Raw genomic sequence first — 24,856 nt, 5'->3', positions numbered from 1 at the left:
AGAACTTGATTAGGTAATTTCAGCTCTACTCCTCAGGAGGCATATGTCATTAATTGGAGCTACTTTAAAATTATAATATTTTGGAGAAAGTGCTTTTGGTTTTTGACATTATTTTCATTTCTCTAGGCACATAATCAGTATTAATTGGTCTCACACAAGACTTCCTTAAAAGAAACAGACTTATTTTTACACTGACTGCATTGTTTCATTTATGAAAATTGTCAATGTACTCAGACAGAAACATCAGGAAGAAGATGGTAGAAAGTCAGCAAAATATGGTTGCAGGGTAAAGATCTTGCCTGTAGCTGAAAAGAACCCATGAGCAAAATGTATACCTACATGAGGTCTGCCAGAGTCAAACCCCCAGGGAAAAGCTTCAGTGTTACAAGCAGAAGCAGTGAGGTCCTTTTCAGGCTGTTAGACTGGGTTTGGAGGGCAAGACAAGACAGCCTAGTCTGTCTGTAAAAAGAACAAAACTAACAAAACTCACCCCAATATTTTTATGTATGAAGAGGGATCCCTTCAACTAGTTTCTCTAGCTGCTAAATCTAAAAAATATAGTGATTCAAAAGCAACAGTGATTCAAAAATATAGTTTCTCAAAAGAAATCACTGAATTTCTCTGCTTTAGTTTCTCAATCCATCCAGAGATGTTCAGATGCTGAAAACATCAAATTTAGGCTGGGTTCTCCCATGCAGTATTATTGTCACAATCCTCTCCAGGCCTTGGATCACTGCCTAGATGTGCTCATTTTTATTTTTACCAGCCATTTCAGGATGAATTGTTTTATTCCTTCCTTTAAAGAAATAAAATATTCATCTCTCAACAATCCAACATCCTCATTTGGACACGTAAAGAGAAGAAAAGGCATTGTGACTGCTAATGATTCCTATGAGGATTTGAAGGTCGGGAAAAAATATTCAAGAGGCCAGACTCTTTAGCGATGAGAAACCTATTGTGCATTTTAGGAGAGAATCTGAAGAATAACTATGTATTAAAATTTTGGGGGTTGTCCACGGTATTGTCTAAAATTATTTCATCTGGAATTACATAGGCAGAGAAATAAACTGATGTTTTGCTAAATGTTTTGGTAATTATATTCTCTTCTTCAGATGGAGGAGGTACTCAAAAGTACTTATAAAACATTGCCATTTCCAGGACACTGTCAACAGTTCCTTCACAGCTCTGTCCTTTTCTGAATACAGAATTACTACATTAGATTATATTTATCATAAGTATCTTTTAGCAAAGTTATTCAGAAACTATTTGCCACTAACTGAGCCTCCTCATGTCTTTACCTATATATTTTCTTTTTATTCAGAAATACCAACCTTGAAGAAGTAATTTTAAAATGACCCTTGACCAAAAATCAATCTGGCAATTCAACCAAGCAAACAAAATTCACATTAGGTCCTCGGCTGAGAATCTGAGTTGCAGGGGAAGGCATGCTCTGTGCTCTCTGTGCTGGTGAATTCTTTGGATAATTTTGCTGCCAACATCTAACAAGCATTTGTGAAATATACTGGAAATACATACAATATTTGATGCTTGAAAATCACTTTATGTGGACAAGATTGCACCCAGATAAAATACTGCCTAGACCCATAGGACACATAAGAAATAAATCCAACACTTCTCTTCAAAGTAATCAGAAGTTTTCACCTCACAACAAAAGTATGAGAGGAAACAGTAATCTGAAGCTGAATGAACTTTCACGCTTCAGACTTTCAGACTTTATTGCATTTCAGACTTAAATGCTGTCTTCTTCACAGCATTAGCAGCAGGAAAGCCCCACTTTTTAAAAAAAAAATTTAATGATATTGTTATTTGACCCAGAAGGAATGTTCTATTTAAGTGAATCATATCATGGCCTATCTACACTAAATAGTTCACCACAAACCTCACTTATAAGACTCTACTAAGTCATGCAAGATAAATACAGCTTGTATCTTTAATTTTACATTAGATTTAAGATTTTTAATGTTGAAAAGCATGGTCTCTTCCCTCCATTAGTAACCATGGAATCACTTGCAACTCTTTGTCTAGGTACACTGCAATTTACTCAGCTCAGCCATAATCATTGTCTTTTTAAACAGGTCTACACTTCTGGAAGAAACCTCCTGCATTTTCCCTTTACTCTGCAATTTGCAGTAAATTGTGCCATAAAGCAAAGTAAATTTACCTACAACCTCTTTTCAATAACAGTTATTTCTTATTATTTCAGTCATTGAGGAAAACACGTTCACATTCTGGTGAGCTCATGATTCAAGCTGTGGTGTCAATATTTGATATGTGTAGATGCAGCACTATTGTTACTGGTTGAATACTCAAAATAATTCATTAAAACCAACAAGTTAAAAATACCTATTAAGAAAGAAGTTACCTTTTACGCCTTGCTGTCCAGACATTGTCAGTGGTAAAGTATGAGTAGAGTGGATAACTTGTGATCCTACAGCCTTGTTCACCTGTTGCGGGTGATGGTAGAGTTTTGGAGAACTGGCAGCCTGCACCGGAATCTGACAAAGTTTACCAGTGTAATTAGGAGGGCACTGGCATTTATCTCTAGAACTACACTGGCCTCCATTCATGCATGGAAGGTGGCAAATAACTGAAATGAAAACAGAAATAAAAATGTTGTTAATGACTTTAGCTTTAGTATTATCTGACCACATATCATGCCCAAGCTGAAGAGGAAAGGAATAGGGTTGGAGAGCTTTGTTCTTCATTCAGACATCTGAGGAAGGACTATCCATCTGACATGCACTTCTAAGTGCCTTGTGGTAGAACCACTTCCCTTCCCCTCCTTGTGATCTCTGACCTATGCCTTGTTCACATCTTCTCTCCATGACAAACAGAAAGCAATTCTTTCCTTAGATATCCAAGCTAATTTTTAATTTCATGATGCTATTAGGACAGACACTAAACTAATATGGTGTCTGGCTACATCTCTTACTCACACTTCGGTGCAGATACTCTTATTTGTCAGCCGCCTGTTTCTGAAAATCCTGGACTACTTACCCTTTCCTGGAAGTCTGTGAAAAAACTCACCCAAGGATAGAAAGTACTGGGGACAAATTTTCCATTTTGACTTTTAAGTCTTGGCTGTTCTCTAGAAAACTATTTCTTGCAGAGGATGTAGATTTGTGCTTAACATTTATTTTTCAGATAAAAGAAGCTAATTTTTATCCACCCATAAAGATCATAAAAATATCAAGAGATTCAACTGAAATGATTTCATAGACAAACTCCTAAGCATTAAAACCTTGTAACTCCAATACAAGGACAAGGGTAATTATTTCTGTGCTAGCTAGCACTTGCATATTTACAGCAATATAAATTATCAGATGAAACATGAAAAATGTCAACATCAAATGAAAAATACTTCTCAACGCAGAGATATAGGCAGTAATAGGCATTGTTCAGCACTTTCTGAAAATATAATGTGGGATGCTATAATCAATCACAATGTAAACGAGCTGTCAGAATTTCCAAGAACTAAATGATGTGAAAACAACAGTAAAAATACCATAAATTTTTGTTCAAGACAAACAAAGGTCATTTTTGTCAGTAATTGAACAGTATTTGAGAAATAGAGTTCAGTATCCATTTGTCAGATTTAAGATGTTTTTGACTTTAAAAAATAAGAATCTTTATGGTATTCATGGCATTTTGCTGGATTGGTTTTGCTTGGTCTGTAATGAATTACAATAAAAATAACAAACTGTAGATAATTCAAGGTAATTTATAACCTAGTGCTCATTATTCCAATTGCTGTGACCTCTGGACAATCACAGGGTATTACTATTATGAATACCATAGAAGGCCAGTGTTGGAAAAGGAACCTGTGTGTTGTGTGCTGCAAGAAGACAAAACATTTACAGCAAAAAAAAAACCAACCCAAAAAACACTCAGCAGCCCAAGGAGTTCTAAGCCAGCTGTGTAATTCCCTTGGCCCAGGAAATGCTCAAGAAACACCCACTCAGCCAGGCTCATCACAGAGCAGCCTCACATTGCCTGGACAGGCTCTGGAACGCCAGTGCCCAATTGCCAGATAGGTCCACCACAATGCAAACTGCCAGAATTGTTTTTTCACTGTGCTCTGCCAAAGTGTATTTAATATTTTTCTTGTCTTATCTTATATTTGCATTTCATATAAACTGACTGAAAGTACTTCAAGCTGTAGCATTGTGCTAATGGTACTAAGTCAACCTTGGAAGGCTACCCATGACAGCACAAGCCTTACTTTTTTGGGTCCCAACCCTTGTTGGGACTTCATCTGAGTGTGTAAAAGACATTCTTACAGACCTGCTGTTACTTCAGAGCAAAGTGAAGGAGGGTTGACCACAGCAGTGACTAAAGCATGACAGACACCTCTCTCTCTCTGGTACCATTTCTTCCTGAGCAGCCACAAACAAGCGGCTGCACTGTAAGAGACACAACATACAAAGAATTCTAGTGCTTTTAAAGATGTGCCTGAATGAGGTTGAACACCAAGGTGGTTTGCATGCAAAGTAAAATCACACAATGAAACAATATGAAATAGCATTAAGGAGAGAGCAGTTTGGTGTTTGAAGGAAGTACAGTGAAATAAAGGTTAACAAAAGTAGTTTCACTGTGGAATTCCTTGAGAGCAAGAGGTCTACCCTACAGATTTTCTTCCCCCTCACTCCAGCGTTGAGGCAACAAGGTAACATGCAAAATCCATCTTTTAAACAACATAAATATGTCCAGAATTTCTACCCAAATTAATTAATTTCTTCTGTGCTACTGTTCATGTAAAGCAATTGACATCTAGAAGGCCAAACTGTGTGGGTATCTCTACACCACTAGGCACTCTTCACATGTTCCTCTCCTGCAGGAATCTGGTGGTAATGAATGAATAGGCACATGAAAAACTTGGTTTTTGAGCAATAAGTTTGTGCTAAAAGTATTGGGAAGGAAGATGCCAACAGAAAATAGTTGGTTCATATTCCTTCTCATATCTATTTGCTTCGGATATCCACCCAAATGATTTGTGCAAACAAATGACACTAAAAGGTCTAGTATGATGCAAATAATTAAGAATATTTAATGCCTCAGTATTTAAACATAACAGGAGATAAAAATTCCAAACTTCCAACACTATCATGTGGCGTAAATCACTCCGTTAACTGATACTGATTTACATCTCTCGCCTTATGTATGAGGAAGGTAGTTTAAGTGAGAATACGTGAAATCTATTCTGACAATATAAAGTTTTGTAACAAAAATTCTAAATTCTGAAATATACAATTGTAAGTTCAAGTCAGCCACGCAAAAACAAATGGGATGCAATCTCCAGGCTAAACTGAAAACTTGACAATCTCAAATGGCAAATATTTTGAGAACTTTAAAAAAAAAAATCAACCTCAAAACAAAAGACCAAATAAAAAATAAAAAACCCACACAGCACTGAAATAAAATTTCTAATTATTTTAAATAGGTGTAAGCCCACATTCTTGTTGCATGATTTCTTCAGGTAGTTTATGGCCAGGAGAAAGGGTTGCATTTGATTATTACACTGGTGCTGGAAATCACAGGCACATAACTTCACTAGAAGTGGAATATACATACAGACCATTTGAGAAAAGTGAGCCGGAGGAGCATAAACCTTGAAAAAGGCAGAGGAAGGAGCCACTGCTTTTCCTTAACAAGGCTCTGGGAATCTCTGTTTAACAAAGACCAAAGAGCCCCAGGGAAAGGACCACTTAAGATAGAAACAGGACATAAAGCCAGGATATGTTTGAACAGCTCAACCTCTCCTGTAAGTTTTTTGCTTTGTTTTGTCTTGTCACTGAGGCTAAAAAACCTAAACAGAATGGCAGAATACTGCCAGAGGCATAGGGGACATTCCTGACAAAACACAGACCCCTGCTTTTTGGGAGAGACCATTTGAAGATGCTGGATTTGCACGTAAGTTCTCAACTGACGTTTAGGAAAAGGGTACACTGAAGCCTGATTCTCATTGGGCTGTAACAATTTCCTCTGAAAAGAAGAAAATAGAAGAAATAAAAATATCCATTATAGAGTGAAACCCTCTTGCTCAGACCTTGATAAAAATGTGAAGATAGGTCTGCATAGGATAAGAAGAAACTTCAGTTCACATGTGGGTATCTTACAAACTAAGCAAAGGAAGTATTAATGGATCTAAGAAAGGGAACAATTTCCTCACTCAGGTCTACTGTAAGCTAAATCTCTCAATGGTCTCTTAAGGAACAGCCAACATATGATTGAACAAACTGACTTATTTTTTACTATAAATGAGCACACATCCTTCAAAAATGTGGAGACAGGTTTAAGAAAACACAAACTCTTTTAAGTATTCTTCCCATCCTTGGGCATTTAATTGGTAATAGCAAGCTTTGATTCCTTTGGCATCCAAAAGCCTTAACTCTTCCCAGTCTGGCACAGCTTGCTGAGTATCACTGTTCAAAATGAGCAGGCAGAGAAGGTGGATCAAGAGGCCCCCACAGGGAGTCTCTGAACAGCTCAATGCATAGAAAAAGAACATTTGCAAGATGAATTCCAACAAAGCTGCCACTGCTATGGGTTGGAAACACTAGTACAGGGCATGAAATCATCAACAAAGCAGCTAGGAAACCACTGATAAATACAGTTTGTTCATGTAATTACATAATCTAATTTGTTTTCTATACTCAAACAACCTCATACAGCTCTAGATAAAGTAATTTAATCAACTCCAAATGTTTTCGCTTAATCAAAACAATGTGTAACAAAACAAATTCCATGCACCTAAAGCCTCCTAATCCTTAAAAAATAGCCCATGCTTACCCAAACAAGCCCTTAGGATGGAAGGAAACTCCCTTCCTGTAACCAGTGTTAGAGAAAATGAAGATGGGTTTTGAAATGTTCCTCATCAGACTCTCCAAATTCCTTTTCTTTTACACCTCGGGGAACATATGAGTTTCCCTCACCACTCTTTGCCTTTTCTACTTACATGCTATCAACAATTCAAGCGTAAGCACTATTCAATCACACCACTAGGCTTGCCAAGGAAAACCTTGAACTGCTCATGTAGATTACAATATTTCCACTGGATGCATCACAAAGAGCAGATTAATTTTGTCTCTGAGTACTGCAGTTATCCAGCATTACTACATGCCCCCCAGCTGTTTGGGCATCTTTCATCCACCCTGTTACTAAGCACACAGAAAGTACAAGGACTCCTACGCAGACCTACTGAGTACAAATGGTCACACTACCACATGCAACATTCTTATAACACAGTGCTCTGAAACACCACAAACTTTAGGGAAAAGTTCAAGCCCAGAGGTGCCACAGAGGGATCTGCACAATTCCTCTAAACTTATTTCTGCTCTCTAATTGCAGCAACTCCTACAGTAACTCATAAAACGCACAGAGGTGTGAACTACAGCAGTGATGCTATCTCTCTGGTTTAGACTCTTCCCTACCTTTTTTCCCTAACTTGTGGTACCCCAACTTTCTAACTAATCAATCCTAAACTCTTTTCTCTTCAGATTTCTGGTTGTAATTCAGAGGTATTATGTAAAGAAGTTGCAAGTTAAAAAAAAAAAATTATTTCATTACTTTAGTAGGATTCAGATACTCTTGATATCACAAACTTGTGCTTGGGGATGAAAAGGGAGAAAAGAAAATCTTTAAGTCACCTTAAAACTATAATACATCTGCATTCACTTCTGAATTTATCCTAATGTTTGTATTTTGGCTTTTAATATAAACATTCCATTACAACAAGGAAAAGCAATTTTAAAAAGTAGATCTGATAGCAAGAGCTCCAGCACCAGATATAAGTATGACTTTTTCTGCTCCTAAAACACTGAAACACCTCTGTAACACCACTAAAAACAGTGAAGTGATGCCCTGCTCCCATGACTGGCCTAGTTACATGACCATGATACTGAAGGCACTTGAGATGTTTCTTCTAGAAGGAGGTAAAATCTGCAACACTGCAGGGAAAAACTTTGAACAGGTAGTTCGAAGCTCTAACATAATTGTATGATAAAAAAATACACATCTCCTAAACTGGGTTCTCAGCTATTGCAAATTAACACGGCTACTGACTTCATTAGAATCTGCCTTATTTTTAAACTAACGTTACCAGGAGATCTTAAAAAAAAGTAATGCACCCCCTTTTGGGAATGGGATCATAAATACTGCTATTTAACCAGAGAAGCAAACCAAATTACTGCCAAAATATGCAAGCTTTGTGGTGCTATCCCAGCCTGGATAGTGCATGGTTTTTGGAGCTAATGGAGGCTACACTGTCAACTATGGAACATCCTGATACTGAAATTTGGGGAGCAAGTTCAGATCATAAAGGACAAGGCTGCAATATGTTATAGAGATACTTTTGAGTGAGCATCATGATCAGCAAGAAAACCAGAATGAACATGCACTAGATAATTTCACTGTACTACTTATCTGTGTTCCTCCACTTTAAACTCACTGCTTTAAAACATCTCAGGAAGAAAAGCTGGATGTACATCTTCAATTACACAACTTGAAGATGTGTACACAAAAATTCAACCAAGAGACATCCAAATGTCCCCAGGTATTTCATTCATCTCTCATTGTGGGTCCCAATGGGATGGGAGTCTCATTGGCCCTGTATCACATCTTTCCAAACTCATGTGATAAGCCAACTATCCTCAGATGTGTCCTACACCAGTTGTGTAGGTGCCTGACATGATCACCATCTGACCAATAGCTTCCAATAAAACTCTTATTGTTACAGTCTGGAAAGAACAGGATGGATGAAAAACAGTCTTAGAATATTCAAATACTATCAGAAAAATTCAATGCATGCTGTGGCACAGAAAATGGCCTAAAGCTGTGCTTACTCAATATAGAAAGGGTATAGCAAAAATTATGGTAGTTGCAAAATGATTGACAGGAGGATTCTTACTAACAGGCATGATGCTTAGTCAATCCTTGCTAACTCTGCTTCTAATATTCTCATTATCTGAGATGATTCAGACACTGTTTTGGGAAGAAAGGAGACACTGCTAAGGAGTCATCTTTGTCACTCCTACACTAATCATAGGTGGCAAATTTATTGACTTTATTGGACATCACCCTGATGTACTGAGTATATCACAACAGTTAGGCTTAGACTCATACTAAGAAAAACAAAAACCCCCACCAGTTGCTGTTTATCAGGAATTAATGCCTTACAAACGGCCAGGGTCAGACCTTTGAGAATGATGCTAACACATACAAAAAAGCTATTCCAGACACTTTTTTGGATTTCTAGTGTATTGATATTTATTTCCCTCAGAAATAAAATAACTAGGCAAAGCTGGCTTTGAAAGGGTAACAAGTTTGCACCCTTGCTTAAAACAAGCATGCTGCAGTATAAAAATTTTATAGGTATCAATTTAAGCAGTCCTGAGTAACTTCTTAGTTGTCATCATCAAAGTAGGAATACTGACATCAAGTACATGGTGTCAGATGAAAACCACCTTTCCTACATTCCCAGGGTTTTTAAGGCTTACCCTTCTGTATAGTGTTTCATGTGCCTAAGCATGTGTAATACCAATATGTATTAGTTAATGCTGTTGAAACATACCCATTTTCAATAGAACAAGAATTCAAGAGAAGGACAGGTAAAAACGAACAACAAGCATCTTTATTGCTACAGGATCCTTCCAGACTATATTCTTCCCTTCAGGTGCCAGCTGAGCAACCCTACCCACCTTTAAGGACAACAGGATTAATGAGTAATTTGACCATAATGACACTGGCTGTCATTGCTCATGCACTGTTACAATCTGAAGACATCAGTGAACTGATTTCTCTGCTCTGACACCTATTGTCCTATTAGGCTATTTCCAAAAAGCAGACTAGACTCTCACATGGAGGAACAGCCAGTAGCAAAAGGCAGAGAAAAGAGCTCCTCCTAGACATCTGACTACTTGATTATCATCAGACAAAACAGCAACACCTTCTGAGAAACACTGGCCATGCCTCTGTTATGCAAAGGCTCTGAAGACCACAGAAGTAGTTAAGCTGACACTGGCTAGGGACATCAGCATCCTTACAATTTCTGGCATCTGAATAATAGATATTTAAGCTGATGTGCTGGCTTCAGCTGGGGTAGAGTTAATTTTCTTCACAGTGTCTGGTATGGGGCTGTGGTTTGGGTTTGTGCTGACCATAGTGTTGATAATGTAGAGATATTGCTGAGCAGAGCTTACACAGAGCCAAGGCCTTTTCTTCTTTGCGCACTTCCACATAGGCCAAGAGGCTGGGGCTGCACAGGAAACTGAGAGGAGTCATAGCCAGGACTGGTGACCCCAAATGTCCAGAGCGACATTCTGGACCATATAACATCATGCTCAGTGTAAAAAGCTGGGGAGAAGAAGGAGGAAGGGAGGGACATTCAGGATGATGGTATTTGTCTTCTTAAGTCACTGTTACAACATGTGATGAAGTCCTGCTCTCTTGGGAGTGACTGAACACCTGCCTGCCCATGGGAAGCAGTGAATTAATTCCTAGTTTTACATTGCTTGCATGCATGGCTTTCTGCTTTCTCTATTAAAGTCCTCCATCTCAACCCAAGAGTTTTCCAGCTTTTACCCTCCCGATTCTCTCCCCAGTCCCACTGATGAGGAAGTGAGTGGCTGTGTGGTTACTGGTTGCTGGCTGGGCTTAAACCACAACAGCTGAGATTCATAACCTTTTGTGCCTTCTTGAGCCACACAAGTTAGGAGTGCTGTTATCTGAGGTTTCCTGGTCTGACAGTGAAGACAGGCTGGCCCAGCAGGCCAGTAAGGACATCCAAAAGCCAACTTGCCATACAGGTGCATCTCATCACCCACTCACAACTATGCTCTTCACTGAGCTAGCTTGGTATGGTTTGGTGAGCCAGATGAACCCCCAAACTTAGACCCAAATGGTCTATGAACACTGATCCACTGCATCCCACCATACCACAAGACATCCTCCAATAACAAAATTAGGTTTAAAATAGAAAAAGAAAAGCCACAGAAACAGTAGTCATTACAAAAATTTCCAAACATCAAGAGGCTGGTCTCTGTAGCATTACCACAGTGCTCATTTTGGTGTAAAAACATCTACAAGAAGAATAAAATAAGAACAGACTCTTTAAAGTGGATATTCATTAGCATACAAATAGCAGCTCACAATCCAGGCATTCACGGAAGAGTTAAAAAACATGAAAAACAGGCTATGATTTTCTGGCACTGGCTACATCACAAGAAATTGGAAAGTTTTCTAGGGAGTTGACCTTGCGGTGGTGACACAATGTGAGAACGGGATGGATATTGTTCAGAGTTTGAGTCATAAATTAGGTCATCGGAGACCAGTGAAAAGCTAGAGACTCAAATCCTGGAATTCTGAGAGAGGAAAGGAGAAAAGTCACTGCTAGTGAATAGGAAGGATAAAGGTTACTCAGCAGAGAATGTACAGTTGGAAATTCATTTTAAAAAACCACAACTTCACAACCATTGTGGTTCTTATAACCAAAATAGATGTATAAATTGTTGCACAAGTTGTGCAAACCTAAAAACACAATCAATGCTGGTCATGTCCAGTTCTAAGCAACTTAACCATGCACAAAATTCCCCTGAGCTGTGTACAATCCCATTGAGAAGCTTCACACCACAATGTTGTACCCAACCCTCTGCGCTGAAATGAGTACAAGTACAAAAGAAATCCTTTTTCCCCTTGTCATAAAAGGCTTTCTGTGTAACTCTGGTTTGACAGAAGATGTTCTAGCACCTACATTCATAGTATCTAACATAACAGACTGAATTTAATACATTCAAACAATAAATAAGAGAGGTACAATGGACACATTCACTGCAGAAAGGTAGTATTACAGCTTATGTTATGAAGCTGGTCTCCCCTGTTGCCAGCAGTTTCCAAAGCAGGGTGTGCTCATCCCATACAGTGTACCAGAAAATGCACTGGGATGCTGGAAGGAACTATGTTTTGTGCCATTAATAAATAAAACGAATTCTCAAAAGAGTTCACTTAGTCTTTTTCTCATCCATTTTTACTTCCTATTTTGTCTATGGTTTAAAATGGAAAAATAAATGATATCTACAATAGTAGGTGTATATAATTAAAAAATAAACACATATTGGAGAGAGTGTTCAAAAATATTTTACTGATAGGAATGTACAATCATTTGGGGACCACTGCCATATACATCCTATGGACAGAGGAAGTCCTTCTAAGGGAGAATTCAAAGAACTCATTTCTAAATTATGAGATTAACAGCTGCTAAGAGTTCCCCTAAACTTGAAATACCTGAGTAAAATCAAAACATTTGATTTAATCTTAACATCTTTAAATTAAACTGAAAATACAACCAAAATGAGAAATCAACAAATTGTTTGGATGAATAAAATATAGATTAGAAATTCTCAGTTTGGGTTCTTAAAACTCAATCCTCTGCTTGTGCAATCAGAAAATATCAAATTTTCTTTCTTTTCATTGACTAGCATCCCTCAAGACTTTGTAAGAGATTAGTGGGGAAAAAAAAAGTTTGCATCTCCCATAGACTTCAACTTGATTCACATTCACAAATCCCTAGCTGAAAGTTCATGGTCCACCCTCTTAACAAGTTTTTATGGATATACAGAAAACTCACTGAATTCAAGTGTGTACATAATGAAGGTAAAGTTCATGTTCCAAAAGAAAAATCCAGGAATCCCAGCACCTCTACAAAACAGGACTCTCAATTACAGTGATACTCAAATCTAAGGTGGAATTACAGGTGGAATGGATGGATGAACACTATACAGACTACACAGGCACAGAGATGAGAATTATCTGGAGCAAAATAACAAACCAGAACAAGCAGTAGAAAGGCTGAATGGGGAAAGACTGTGATCAGAGCAGTGATAGCTGCTTGCTTCCTTCTGACTGTGCTAAGCCCAGAAGGACACGTTAAATACAAATCCTTTTGCAAGAAACCTATTAATGATAAATGCCTATTTTAACATGTAGAGAAAATTTTCAGACTCTTTCTTCTGTACTTGCAAAATTTAGAGGCAATTTCTTTTTTAAGCCAAAGTTGGCATATACTTGATCTTCAGTGAGGTGTGTGTAAAGACATTTAGTTTAGTAATAATGTAGTTATAGCTGTACTAGGTAGTGTGTCTATATGAATATGCAACAATGTAATCATTCAAATAAATGCACTCAGTTCTCTTTTTACAGTACTTCAAGTCAGATGTACATAAAATAATCTCTATAAATTAAAACCATATACAGTAAAATAAAACATTATGCATTTTAACTTTGTGTTCTGTTTTGCTTTAACTTTGAGGGAAACATACTCCACATGTTTTTGAATGGCTGCAAGTGTGGATTTTGTACCATTTCCATTTGTGGTTTTTCCTATGACTGCACATCCAAAACTGTGTTCTCTGTAATAGACAGTTTGGGGAGTACTCTGGGAGCAGATGGACTTTTGCATCACGGTGATGGTCTGAAGTCTTTAAGGTGAGCAAGGGAGCAGAAACAAATTGCTAACAGACCTGTATGAGTTCAACCTCATTAAAATCATCTGACTGAACAACCTCTTTTCTATCGATTAGCATCTGGCCTCCACTGGAATCTGAGGTAAAGATGTCAATTTTGAATAATTATTTTAAGATTATGAAGAAAGACCTCACAGATGCTCTAAGTTCTATGGCAGAAACCAGAACTATTTCTTGATGACAAGTTCTGATAAATACATGGGGGAAAGAAATAATTCTTTTTGTACAGATGTGGATATCAAAACCAGCAAAATTGTTAAAATACAATTTTTCTTAGTAACTTGAGCAGTGGAGGCCTATAATTGAAAATGCATTAAAACCCTCAGCTTTGCTCAGCCTATAGGATGGTACACTTACATTACAGGATAGAATTGTAGTGCACCAGTATCTCAGATTAGAAAAGCCTACACTATATTACCTAGACTGTAAGTAAATTAATTCATTCTGCTGTGAGCTAAGATTTATTTGTAGAACAAAGGGAGACTGGGAAAAAAAAAAGTCTTTTGAATTCATGGTCATAATTGGTTCCTCCCAAATAACTTTGCAGTGGCTCTTCAGGCTAGGAAATACCTTTTTTCTACTATCTTCCATAAGGCATAGAATAATTTATAATAATAATAATCCCACCATTGTCATTATTTTAGCTACTCAGTTCACTGTCTGAGGAAAAATACTTGGCCTTCATTTTGCTACAGCTATTACAATCTTGCTGCAAGAATATTTCCAGCATAGTCATCATTTGTACAGATTGAATTTCAAATTACCAGATAAAGCAGTGGATAAATCCTAATGTCCTTTTCATATTTTTTTTCCTGAGACACATACACTGGCAGATTGATCAACTTCTTTGACTACTGTTGAAGAAAGTTAAAAAAGTTATTCTTTTAGCAAAGTTGTCCAAGAATTCAGAAGTTTTCATGTGCATATTAAAGGAAATAGCATTTCATCTGGCAGTAAAAAAAGCCAACAAAGCCTGATGAGGCACAAATTTTAATTACTGCAAGAACAGAAGAAACAAAGCTTTTACCAAATAAGGCTACAAGGTAGCTACCAGAGACAGTAAAAGGACAAAACTGATAATACTAAAGGAATAATAAAGTTCTGGCATCACAACTTCTTCATATTTGCAATTTCAAGTACAAAACTCAAGGATATTTCAAAGTAACACTTCACTCTTGTGTGAAGAATATTTACTAAAGAGAATATTTACTTAAAAAAACCCCTGAATTACATCATATGCTGTTCTTGAGCTATGTAGTTATTCCAGAAATAAGCTTCTCTTCAATTAGGTTGTCTGATGGAACATAAAAAGTTGAAAATAAAAGAATTTTTAAAAATTGAAATAAAATCACTTGTCACTTATGTTAACAAAAGAAATTTTAAAAATCTCTGCATGACATGTTTGCAATTATTTTAAGTCCTCCACGTGTTTATCTGCTATGTCTCAGATGAAGCCACAGGAACAGTGTTTTGCTGGGGCAGAGTTACATAGGTCAGACATGATGAGTTAGCCTCACAGGCTGACATCACTCACCTGTGATGTGATAGCAAACATCACTTCAAAACAGAGAAGAAAGTCTCTTCTAACATGTTACTTTTCTAGCAACTCTTACTAAACCCAGCAAAACCAAAGAGCAAAATGTGATGGGTAAAAAACTTAACAGTGTGTACCTCACAAATTGCCAGAAGAGACTCTGATGGTAAATTCCAATAAATCTACACAAACACTTCCACAAGATGTTGATCTTTTATATGCCTTTACATGTCATCAAATTAGCTTTCCAATACTATTTAAAATATTCCTTTTTACCAAAAGGATACTAGAAAATCCTGCTCAAATATCAGTCTTACAGTTCCTCTTCAGTGTACTAGGCCATTGCAGTATGTATCATAAGGAGCAAAGAATTGACAACTTTAATACCAAATGGTGGCACGAAAACACCAATCAGTTCTCTTGGACTTTCTGTCATGTGTAAAGTACAAATAAAGGCAGTTGGCTGGCTTGCCAAAGGGGTGCCTTGCTTGCATGCAATTGCAATTTTTATGCAACACTACTCTTCGATAATGCCTGAAGTGCTTGAAGAAAAAGCAATGCTAACTCCTATAACACTAACAGTATGTGTCATGATCACATAGGTCTGAACAAAATTCAGGAATTCTGTCAACATTCTGTAAAAAACTGCTTTAAATTTGAAGTTCTAAATAATTATGCTTACGAAACTCTTTCCTAGATAGGAAATTCTGCTAGAATAATAATTACATAGTGGGTCTTCTTACTAAATTTTCTTTGAATAACCTATTGTTTTAAAATATATTGGTCGAAATTTCTTTCACTGCTTTCAACAGAAGACCAAACAAAATTTGAGCAAAATGCTTCTGCTGCTTCTTGGAAGTTTCGGTCTATACGTAATTTGAAACTTCTGGACCATCTCCATTATCTAAAAACATTTACACAGAGTCAACACAGTAAAGCTGGAAAATTTTTTGATAGAAAATTATAATAGGAAAAGTGCCAAAATTCAAGAGGCAACATAATTTGAGCATTATTGTAGTAGAGTATGGAATATCCAGGTCACTGTGTTCCATGCTGAATGAAGTTTCAGAATTTATTATTAAATATGAAGGACCAGACACATTTTTACTTAAGACACCACGTTCACCTGGAAAAGACTTCAAGGTGACCTCACAGCAACCTTCCAGCATCTAAAGGGGCCTACAAGAGAGGTGGAGAGGGACTTTTTTTACATGGGCATGGACAGGGCAAGGGGGAGTGGCTTTAAATTGAAAGAGGGTAGATTTAGATTAGACAGGGGAAGAAATTTTTTACTGTGAGGGTGGTGAGGCCCTGGTACATGTAGCCCAGAGAAGCTGTGGATGTCCCATCCCTGGAAATGCTCAAGGCCAAGTTGGATGGGGCTTTGGGCAACCTGGTCTAGTGGAAGGAGTCCCTGCCCATAGCTGGGGCTGGAACTCTAAGATTTTAAAGGTCCCTTCCAACCTAAACCCTTCTATAATTCTATGATTCTGTTTCCTTATTTGACACAGATACTGCCAAGTGCTCAGACACAAAATTTTTACAGAAAGATATGCACTTTCACTGGCAAGCATGCAACTTCAACTTCTCATTTATACCAGTTTGAATGAATAGCTTCAAATGAGATGCAGGGCTGCAAACAAACAGTGAATATGAACCTAAATATTAAATGACTGCTTCCTTTACTAAGTTCTGTCATTCCTTCATTCATGTTCAATGAATGAAGCACAGATCCTCCAGGAAAAAATAGAATGTAAACCTATAATTAAATAAATATACACAAGGGGGGGGGGGGGGGGGGGGGGCCAGGGGGAAGGCATGAAAATATTAAATTGGGCATTTACTAATTCCTTATTGCTTCATTTTACAGTTACAAATTAGTCATTGTCCTCCCACTCCTTACAGGAAGAGAACTCATTTCAAAATTGGAATGTGGAATAATTTTGAGTAGAAACAGGACACCTCACTGAGTAACTTGAACACTGAGAGAGACAGAAAAACTCATGTGCTACTCTATTCCCATCCTTGCCTGTGCACACATATCAACTCTGTTTTACAAGCCTCAGTAGATATGTCAGGACTGAAATACCATACAAACTGCACATGCATCAATCCAACAGAATAATAAGATTCATCTATTCAGCAGAAGTTTCCACTCAGATTAGATGCTTTCATTCTCCAAGCCAATGAAATACTGGAGGTTGGTTAGTTTAATTGTAACATATCCCATTCACAAAATGAAACTGCAAAAAACCCCAAAGTTTCTCTGCTGCAGCCTGGCAATCAAAGAGGTCATTCCTTTTAAATTCCAAGCTTTCATCACCTTAAATTGCTGTGCTAGGAGCTATTCTTCACCACAGCCAAAAATCTCAGCTACCTGAAAAGCAGCAATCCCCTCAGTCCATCCCTTGTTGTGGGTTTTTGTTTTTAATGGCTTATCCATATGGTATAAAATTTTCAGGAAACAGGACTTGTTCCTTGCCTGGGCTCTCTGCTGCCAAACTTCAGCTGAACTGACAAACTGAGCACATTTTAAGAATCTGAAATAATCCATGACAAAGCTTGAGTAGCTGTAGTACAGGTATTGCAACTTATTCTCTCTGAAAATGCCGTGCTTACAAAGTTCAGCATAAAGTTGAAAAGAAACAAAAAAATTTACTCTGGCTCATTATTAGAAATAATTTATTATTAAGAACAAAGCAAACTGATGTCTAACTACTCTGTCATCTGAGAACCTGAGCTCAGCCTTGTGGACTAGAATGCTGCTCCTGCTACAGAAATGTATTTTAAACTTTTCCAAAGAGAGCATGTGACTATTTTCTCTGGTTTTAGGAAGAAGAAATATTTTTTAAAAAGCAAACTGAAAAAGTGCTGTTCACTGCTTTAAATATGTATTTCCTAACATGACATTCTGTTTCATGGTTGCATTTTTAAATACCAAGTCATCTAAATAAGAATTTCCACACTTTTTGGATTAACAGCAAGTAAAGAAGTTTAGAACAGGGACTTCAAAGCAAAATTATAAATTTTAAACAAGTAAAACATAATTCAGCTGCTAAAAATATAACACAAGTTAATGATCTTGGAAGACACAAATTACTTCTGCTTTATGTGTCAGGAGATATCAGGACAAGCCTAAGCTAGTGAGAGGCACTAGTTAGAGAACAGATATGAAAAATTATTTCAGTAGTATGTATTTTAAAATCTGATTCAAAAGCTTCTGAAAACTGTGACTGGTGAAAGAATTCAATCTACAGGTATAGGATTCCTCTTCTCTAGTTATTAAGAAGTTCATGCAGCATTTTTATTTTTATTTGGAGAGCCTTTAAGTGCTAGTTCAGACCTTCTTATTCTTCTGGGAAAATGACAATACGTAGAGCTGCACTAAACACTTCTTGTCTTTTAAATGTATTAGGGAAGCTAGCTAACAGGCAAGCTAAAAATCCTTATCCATGTGTAGCAACTTGCTTTTATACATTTTTCAACAGAAGATTCCCTTATCTTTCCATCGAGTACTACAATAGGCTGCTTTTGTTGAATGTTTCTAGCAGCCCATTGTACCCAGTGCACCAGAGCTGCGTGGCCTGAGGCCAGGAAGGAAGGTGTGGAACACGTCTTCACAGGTCAATTTCCACTCTCCAAGTTTTCAAGTATTTGAGAGAAGGTCATGTTACGGCACAGATTTACATAGCAGACAAATTACATGACTGCGTGTTCTCAGCATTTCATAATTTCAATAGAAAAATTAGGTCAAATGAAAGGGAGGAAGAATAACCCTATCCTTTCATGCTAGTCAGAAAATTAAACAAAAAACTTATTTAGCTGGGGTTCTTGCCAAAACCTTGGTAAAATTCTGCACTGGCAGTAAATACAAATTAAAAGTATAAGATTTACTATTCCTTTTACAAAATACTTTTTCTTTTTTTGTGCCTCCAAACGACCACAAACCAACCCCAAAATTTGCTCTATTCTTGTTTTAAAACACTGGTTTTACTATTAGTCCAAAACACATGTATTTTTACAAATATGCATACTATTAAGGAACAAGTTAGTAACTTCAAGAGCTTTCCCCCACAGCCTGACAGTCTAGTAGGAGTGTTAAAAGAGGGACCTGCTCTTTGTATCATCTGTCCAGAAGAAAAGAATAATAATTACAAATGGCTTTCCCCCCCCCACCCTCAGAGCATGAAACACACTGCACTTGAAAAACGGCAATATTGGCCAGCCTCAGCACTGCCTGAACTCTATGTTTATTCTAGACAGAGACTAAAATTACAGTGTTCATATTTGGCATTCTTTGACTAGAAATTCTCAATTTTTTTCCCAGAAAACAACACTATGATATTTTCAGGATAACAACAAAATGACTTTCCACAAGCAGCTCAGGGTAACATAATGTGAAATGGCAAATTTGAAGTGTTTAGGTATGTACCCATATATCTGTATATCTTAACTTACAAGGTAAATAATTGCACACAAATACCTATTTAGTATACAGTTAAAATATGCTAATCATTATCCTAGGTAGCTTTCAGGATTTGTTTCAACAGAGTCAAAGAGTTGTAGGGTTTAGTCTGGCATTCTGTTGATACTCTTACTGAGCAAGCAGAAAGAATAAACATTAACAAAGAAATTACTGGCTTCAATAACTTTAATTAGGCTTAACATTATTTCAGTTTCTAAAAATGCCAAATATGAAACCCGACTTACTGTCAGCAGTAAGAAAAGCTTTAAGCTACTGCATGTTTAAGAAGGGCTGTAGTTTTAAGGAACTGCTGAGCAAATTTTTGAAGACAGAGTCACTGTTAGCTGTTCACTAGGTTTTATGTGCATTTGATACATATTAAACATGTAAAAAAGAGGAAACACAACCTTATGTGTAATCTGTCATTTTCCCTATTTACTAACACAAACTCTGAGGGAGGAATTTTACCAAAAGCTTCAGCTTAGCATGTTGCATCCCTGCAGCTGAAAATTCAGATTAAAAACATGGGAGCTTTTTTTCTCAGACACAAAAGGAACTTTTGGGAACATTTCCGAAGGACACCAGAAAGCTTGTCTAGCATACAATGGTTCCTACTCAGCAGAGCCCTCCAAACAAAGAGCAACAGATGCACAAGTGGTATTAATAACAAAACATCTCCTCCCTCTGTTAGTCAAGAGAGGACAGCTAAGGACAAACAGAGTTTCAGGGTACTTACCTACTCGGAAGTTGGTGGCTGTTAGAGTGTCAGCAGCATGGCCGTTTTCACTGATCAGGGTGGTTGTATTTCCCTTCTCACAGTTGTTCTGACAGTTGCCTTTGGTACAAGTCACTTTACAGATGCTGGGTGTAAAGACCACCTTGATGCGACCAGTGTGATTTCCCACTGTCAGCGGAGGCAAAGAAAAAAAGAAAAATAAACAGATCACTTTGGTATCCATTGATTTCCTTCAAAAAGTTTTTGGGAAAAAAAAAAGGCACGGGGGGGGAAGGCGACAGGTCTACAGGAGGAGGGCAGTCTGCAGTGCTCTCTCTCATAGATCTCCAGTGGTGTCTCTGAAACAGGAGTAGGAAGCTTAGCAAACAGAACTCCGGGATCTGCTCCAAAACCACATTTAAAGTCAAGTCACTGGAGTGGGATTAGTAATCACAATGCTGCACTTTATTCACAGGCAGACAAAGAGCAATACCAAGGGCATGACAGCTTAAATAGCCGACCCTGACAGGCAGATGTAATGTAAAGAGCTGGCTCTGCACCTAGAGGTGAATAAACTCTTGTGTACTCCTACATACTTTTCCTGTTTCTGCACTTATTAAGCCACTATTTGTAGCTCAACCCCTGGAAACGTTTTAGGCATGCGGCATGTCTGAAAACATCTGTCTCAAATCTCCTGGCACCCCAGCCTGAAGTGGTCAAACCTTGTGACGCAGCTGCCTGGACCCATTTTTTCTTCACAGTTTTTTGGCACTGTTTTTCCACAAGAATTTGCATATTATAGACTGAGCTCTACTGTCAGCCTTTGTTTTAGTAATAAATAGCTCAGAGAAAAAAGTGAGAAGTATCAGTACTTTAAAGTACTGAGATCAAAGATAAAAAATAGCTAGATTCTCCTTTTTTATATACTTCCCTATAGTAATTTTAAAAAACTTGAATGTAAAAAAAGACTGCACAAGCACTAATTTGTTATTAAGCTAGTTATAAGAATTTCTTGTTACAGAATTATATGTAAAACCAGATGTATTTGATCCTACATCTAACAGCTGAAGACAAAAACTGTATTAAAACTACTTATTAGGAAAAATGGTGAAAAGAACAGATTCCATTTGCAATTATTTAAAAAGAAAACATTTTTTCCTCTGCATACTACTAATAAATTCAGCAAGTTCTTGAAAATATATCATAGAATCTTTGTGGAAACTTTTAAAAAGTACTTTCATATCAAACCTAAGAATGCCAAGGTATGACGCACAGAAAGAGAAGAATCTCCTTCTTCCTAATGTCACAGAAATAAAAAAGTGTCTGGATAGTTGCCTAACCTATTTCATGAAATACTTTCCAGACAAACACTTTTTTGAAAATATTAAGAAAATCTTACAAATCTTCCTATTTCGAAAGAATATAAATCCTCCTTGTTTCTGGCTCTTCATAAACAAATAAATTTAAGCAATTGTGCTGATTGTTTTGTCTACACTAAAAGCATTGCTCTATTTGAACAGCAGCTGTAGTACAGATGCTCCCACCTTTTTCTCCATAAACAATGCTTAGAAAAGGATGCGCCCTGACAGATACAAGAATAAAATACTTCGAGCAAAAGCTAATACTGTGATTTAAATGACGTCTTGGATTCTAAGATGCCACACATTTCTTACAAAAATGAATACACCTTAAACAGATATAAGGGACCTATGAACTGCTGAGGGTAGAAATTTGAAGCTTTGCTTTTTAAAAGCATAGCTTCAAAAGCAAGATTGCCATCTTTGTATTTTACTTGCATAGTTTTATATATATTTCCCTAGAAAACAGTCTATTTTATGTATTATATTTTCAGACGTTTTAGCAATACTTTTCCCTTAGGATGTGATCTAATTAAGAAAACAGGGATAGTTGAGTCAGAAAAGTCAGTCCTGCCTACACTGTAGAAACCAGTATTGGGGGACCCAGATAAGATTTCTGGCTTAGCTGAAAAAAAATAAAATAACTCAGCTTTGTCAGTGCTGGAAGGGCAGAAAATGCAGAGCTCAATATGAGATGGAGAGAAAGCACTGAAACTGAATGGTCACATGGTTTGTGTTGCTACGGCATGGGAGAAAAATGGAGTCCATGAGGGTCAGATTCTTCTACCTGACACCCAGAGAAGTACATTTCCTACTGAGAAATATTCTGTACAACGTGTCCGCAAAGAACAGAAGGTTTGACCATAGTCCCACCACAGCACCTGGCACAACCGTGGTTAGTGAGTTATAAGAAATACTGCCATTTTCTGTCTACCCAGGAGATGAGAATTCAACATGAAACTGTGCAGGGACAGACTGACAGGTTTGTTGTCCTCACCTCCCCAGAGGGACGCCTTTCAGTAAGTCTTGTCTCCTGAGCTCTGCTGAGTGTTGGCTTGGGACACAAAGCTCATGAAGACAACAGTGTTGTTAGTGCTAAATACACCTACTCTGCACTTAATGCATTTGGCACCAGTGGTCCAGAGGAAACATCCACATGTGTTGCATTCAATAAAATGTGCTATTCATGAACCCAAGTAGCTCTTCTGAATGTGACCCAACATAAAGTGCAATAGATTGTCTGCACACCCATATGTTTTTGAAATACTAAAGACGACATTAACTCATCATTTAATTCTCCTTCCCAGTATTCTGTACTATGTTGTTGAGTGCTGAGCTATAGTAAGAACACTTGGGCATAGTGTTCCCAGCAACAAAAATTTTAAAATAATTTTTATCACCTAGTATAGATTGTACCAGAAAATCCTGTAGCACAATTATTCTAGTAAAAGAGATGTCTTCATGTGAGAGTCAACAGAAATTGTAATATTTGCTTTTCAATGCTTTTGGATGAGAAAATAGTAGTATCTAAGTTTGGGAGTACTAGTAGTCAAACAGTACTTTCAAAAACACAGATCAATACCTAGAGAGGTAAAGAGTAAAACAATGTTTAAATGGAGTTTTTCAGGAAGAGGTCTTCAAAACAACATGATGGAAGCTCTAGCCCCTACAAATACTCAAATGATTATTCAGCAAAGTTTTTCATAGAATCTTCTGAGTTAGAAGGTACTTACACAGAGTCCAGTTCCTGGCCCTGCACAGGACCAACCCATGAGTCACACTGTGTGCCTGAGAGCTTTGTCCAAACGCTTCTTGAGCTCTGTCAGGCTAAGGCTGTGACCTTTTCCCTGGGGAGCTGTTCCAGTGCCCACCCACCCTCTGGGTGAAGAATCTTTTCCTGATATCCACCCTAAACCTCTCCTGACACAGCTTCAGTCCATTCCCTTGGGTCCTGTCACTGGTCATCACAGAGCAGAAATCAGTGCCTGCCCCTCCTGTTCCCCTCACAAGGAAGCTGTAACTGCACTGAGGTCTGCCCTCAGTCTCCTCCAGGCTGAACAGACCAAGTGACCTCAGCTGCTCCTCATATGGCTGCTCCTCAAGGCCCTTCCTGTTTTCTTGGCCCTTCTTTGGACACTGCCCAACTGCTTTATAGGCTTCTTATATTGTGGCACCCAAAACTGCATTGAAGAGCACTGACCCTAAAATGTAGCCTTATAGACACCCAGTAGTCACCAGTGACCAGCCTGATGTAACCCCATTTACTACAACCCTTTGTGCTTGACCTGCCAGCTGGTTGGTGAACCATCACATGATGTGTTTATCTAGCTGTCTGCTAGTTATTCTGCTATAAAGCAAATTGCCAGATATTCCTGTTTTGATAGTTGCAAAGAGACAGAAATAAGACACCTTCATATTCTTTAGACATGGGAAGATTTTCTCCATCTTTCTTAGATTTATGAAGACTGTAAAAACCCATAGGTTGTTCTCCCTCCCTAGCAGACCACAGCTTTTAACTTCAATTCTTTTGAAGACATTTAGGACGGATACAAAGCTAATTACAGCCTCTGAGCTTAAAAATTGATCAGCATTTGACGAGGTGATTCCAGGCAGAGATGTCATTACCATTCTTTTCTGCAGTTACAGAGAAGTAAACAGTGCTATCCTCACAGATTCTGAGGCTTAGGGACCTTAACAGTGAGCTTAATACAGGCAGATTCAACTTGAAAAAAAGATCACAAGCTCTTCTCCTGAAAGGAAACTTTTAGCATAAACTTCAAGCTTAGGCTCTTGGACTTCCTTGAATCTCCTCTTCTGTATTTCCCACCCCCCCCCCTTCTCCAAAGAGGAAAATTCAATTCTAAACAAGAAACTATCCTTCAATATCTGTTAGCTGACTTTGCAGTATTAATGCTAAACCCTACAATTTCACTAGGAAGGGACTGGTACTGTTACAGCCTTGACTTCTTCTCACTTTGGACTAGCTCCTTTTAAAGGACAGTATATTTTTAAGGAAGCATGCGAGAATTTTCTTGAAACTCCAGAACCTCCACTGATGATGCTGAACCTCCACTGTGACACAGGCATAACAAAATCTGCAACTTAGATTACCTCAAATCCATTTTTGGAAAAAAAAAAAAGATAGTGCTACAACAACACACCCGGAATAATTTTTTTCTATATATATATAGGCAGATGCAAATCCAACTCTTCTAGACCAATTTTAAACATGTGGAAATGAAACACCTC

General features: G+C 37.7%; 1 protein-coding gene across 8 annotated transcripts in view; it reads right to left on the bottom strand.

The window, feature by feature from the left end:
- Positions 1 to 24,856, bottom strand: part of LTBP1 (latent transforming growth factor beta binding protein 1) — a 189,435-nt gene that overhangs the window by 103,266 nt on the left and 61,313 nt on the right. For 6 of the 8 annotated variants that reach the window (XM_071429915.1, XM_071429922.1, XM_071429938.1 and 3 more), the window contains exons 5-6: positions 20,271 to 20,438; positions 2,384 to 2,608 (exon numbers count right to left, since the gene is read on the bottom strand). In XM_071429915.1, the coding sequence (XP_071286016.1) occupies positions 2,384 to 2,608; positions 20,271 to 20,438 (393 nt within the window). Of the gene's footprint in view, positions 1 to 2,383; positions 2,609 to 20,270; positions 20,674 to 24,856 lie in introns of those variants that run through there. The other 2 variants (XM_071429951.1, XM_071429957.1) reach the window with 1 other exon arrangement.

This window comes from Agelaius tricolor, unplaced genomic scaffold (assembly GCF_023055355.1).
Source record: "Agelaius tricolor isolate 1412-34295 unplaced genomic scaffold, bAgeTri1.0.p SCAF_1, whole genome shotgun sequence".
NCBI lineage: Eukaryota > Metazoa > Chordata > Aves > Passeriformes > Icteridae > Agelaius > Agelaius tricolor.
Note: the sequence above shows the minus strand (reverse complement) of the source record. Positions and strands in the feature narration are given on the sequence as shown.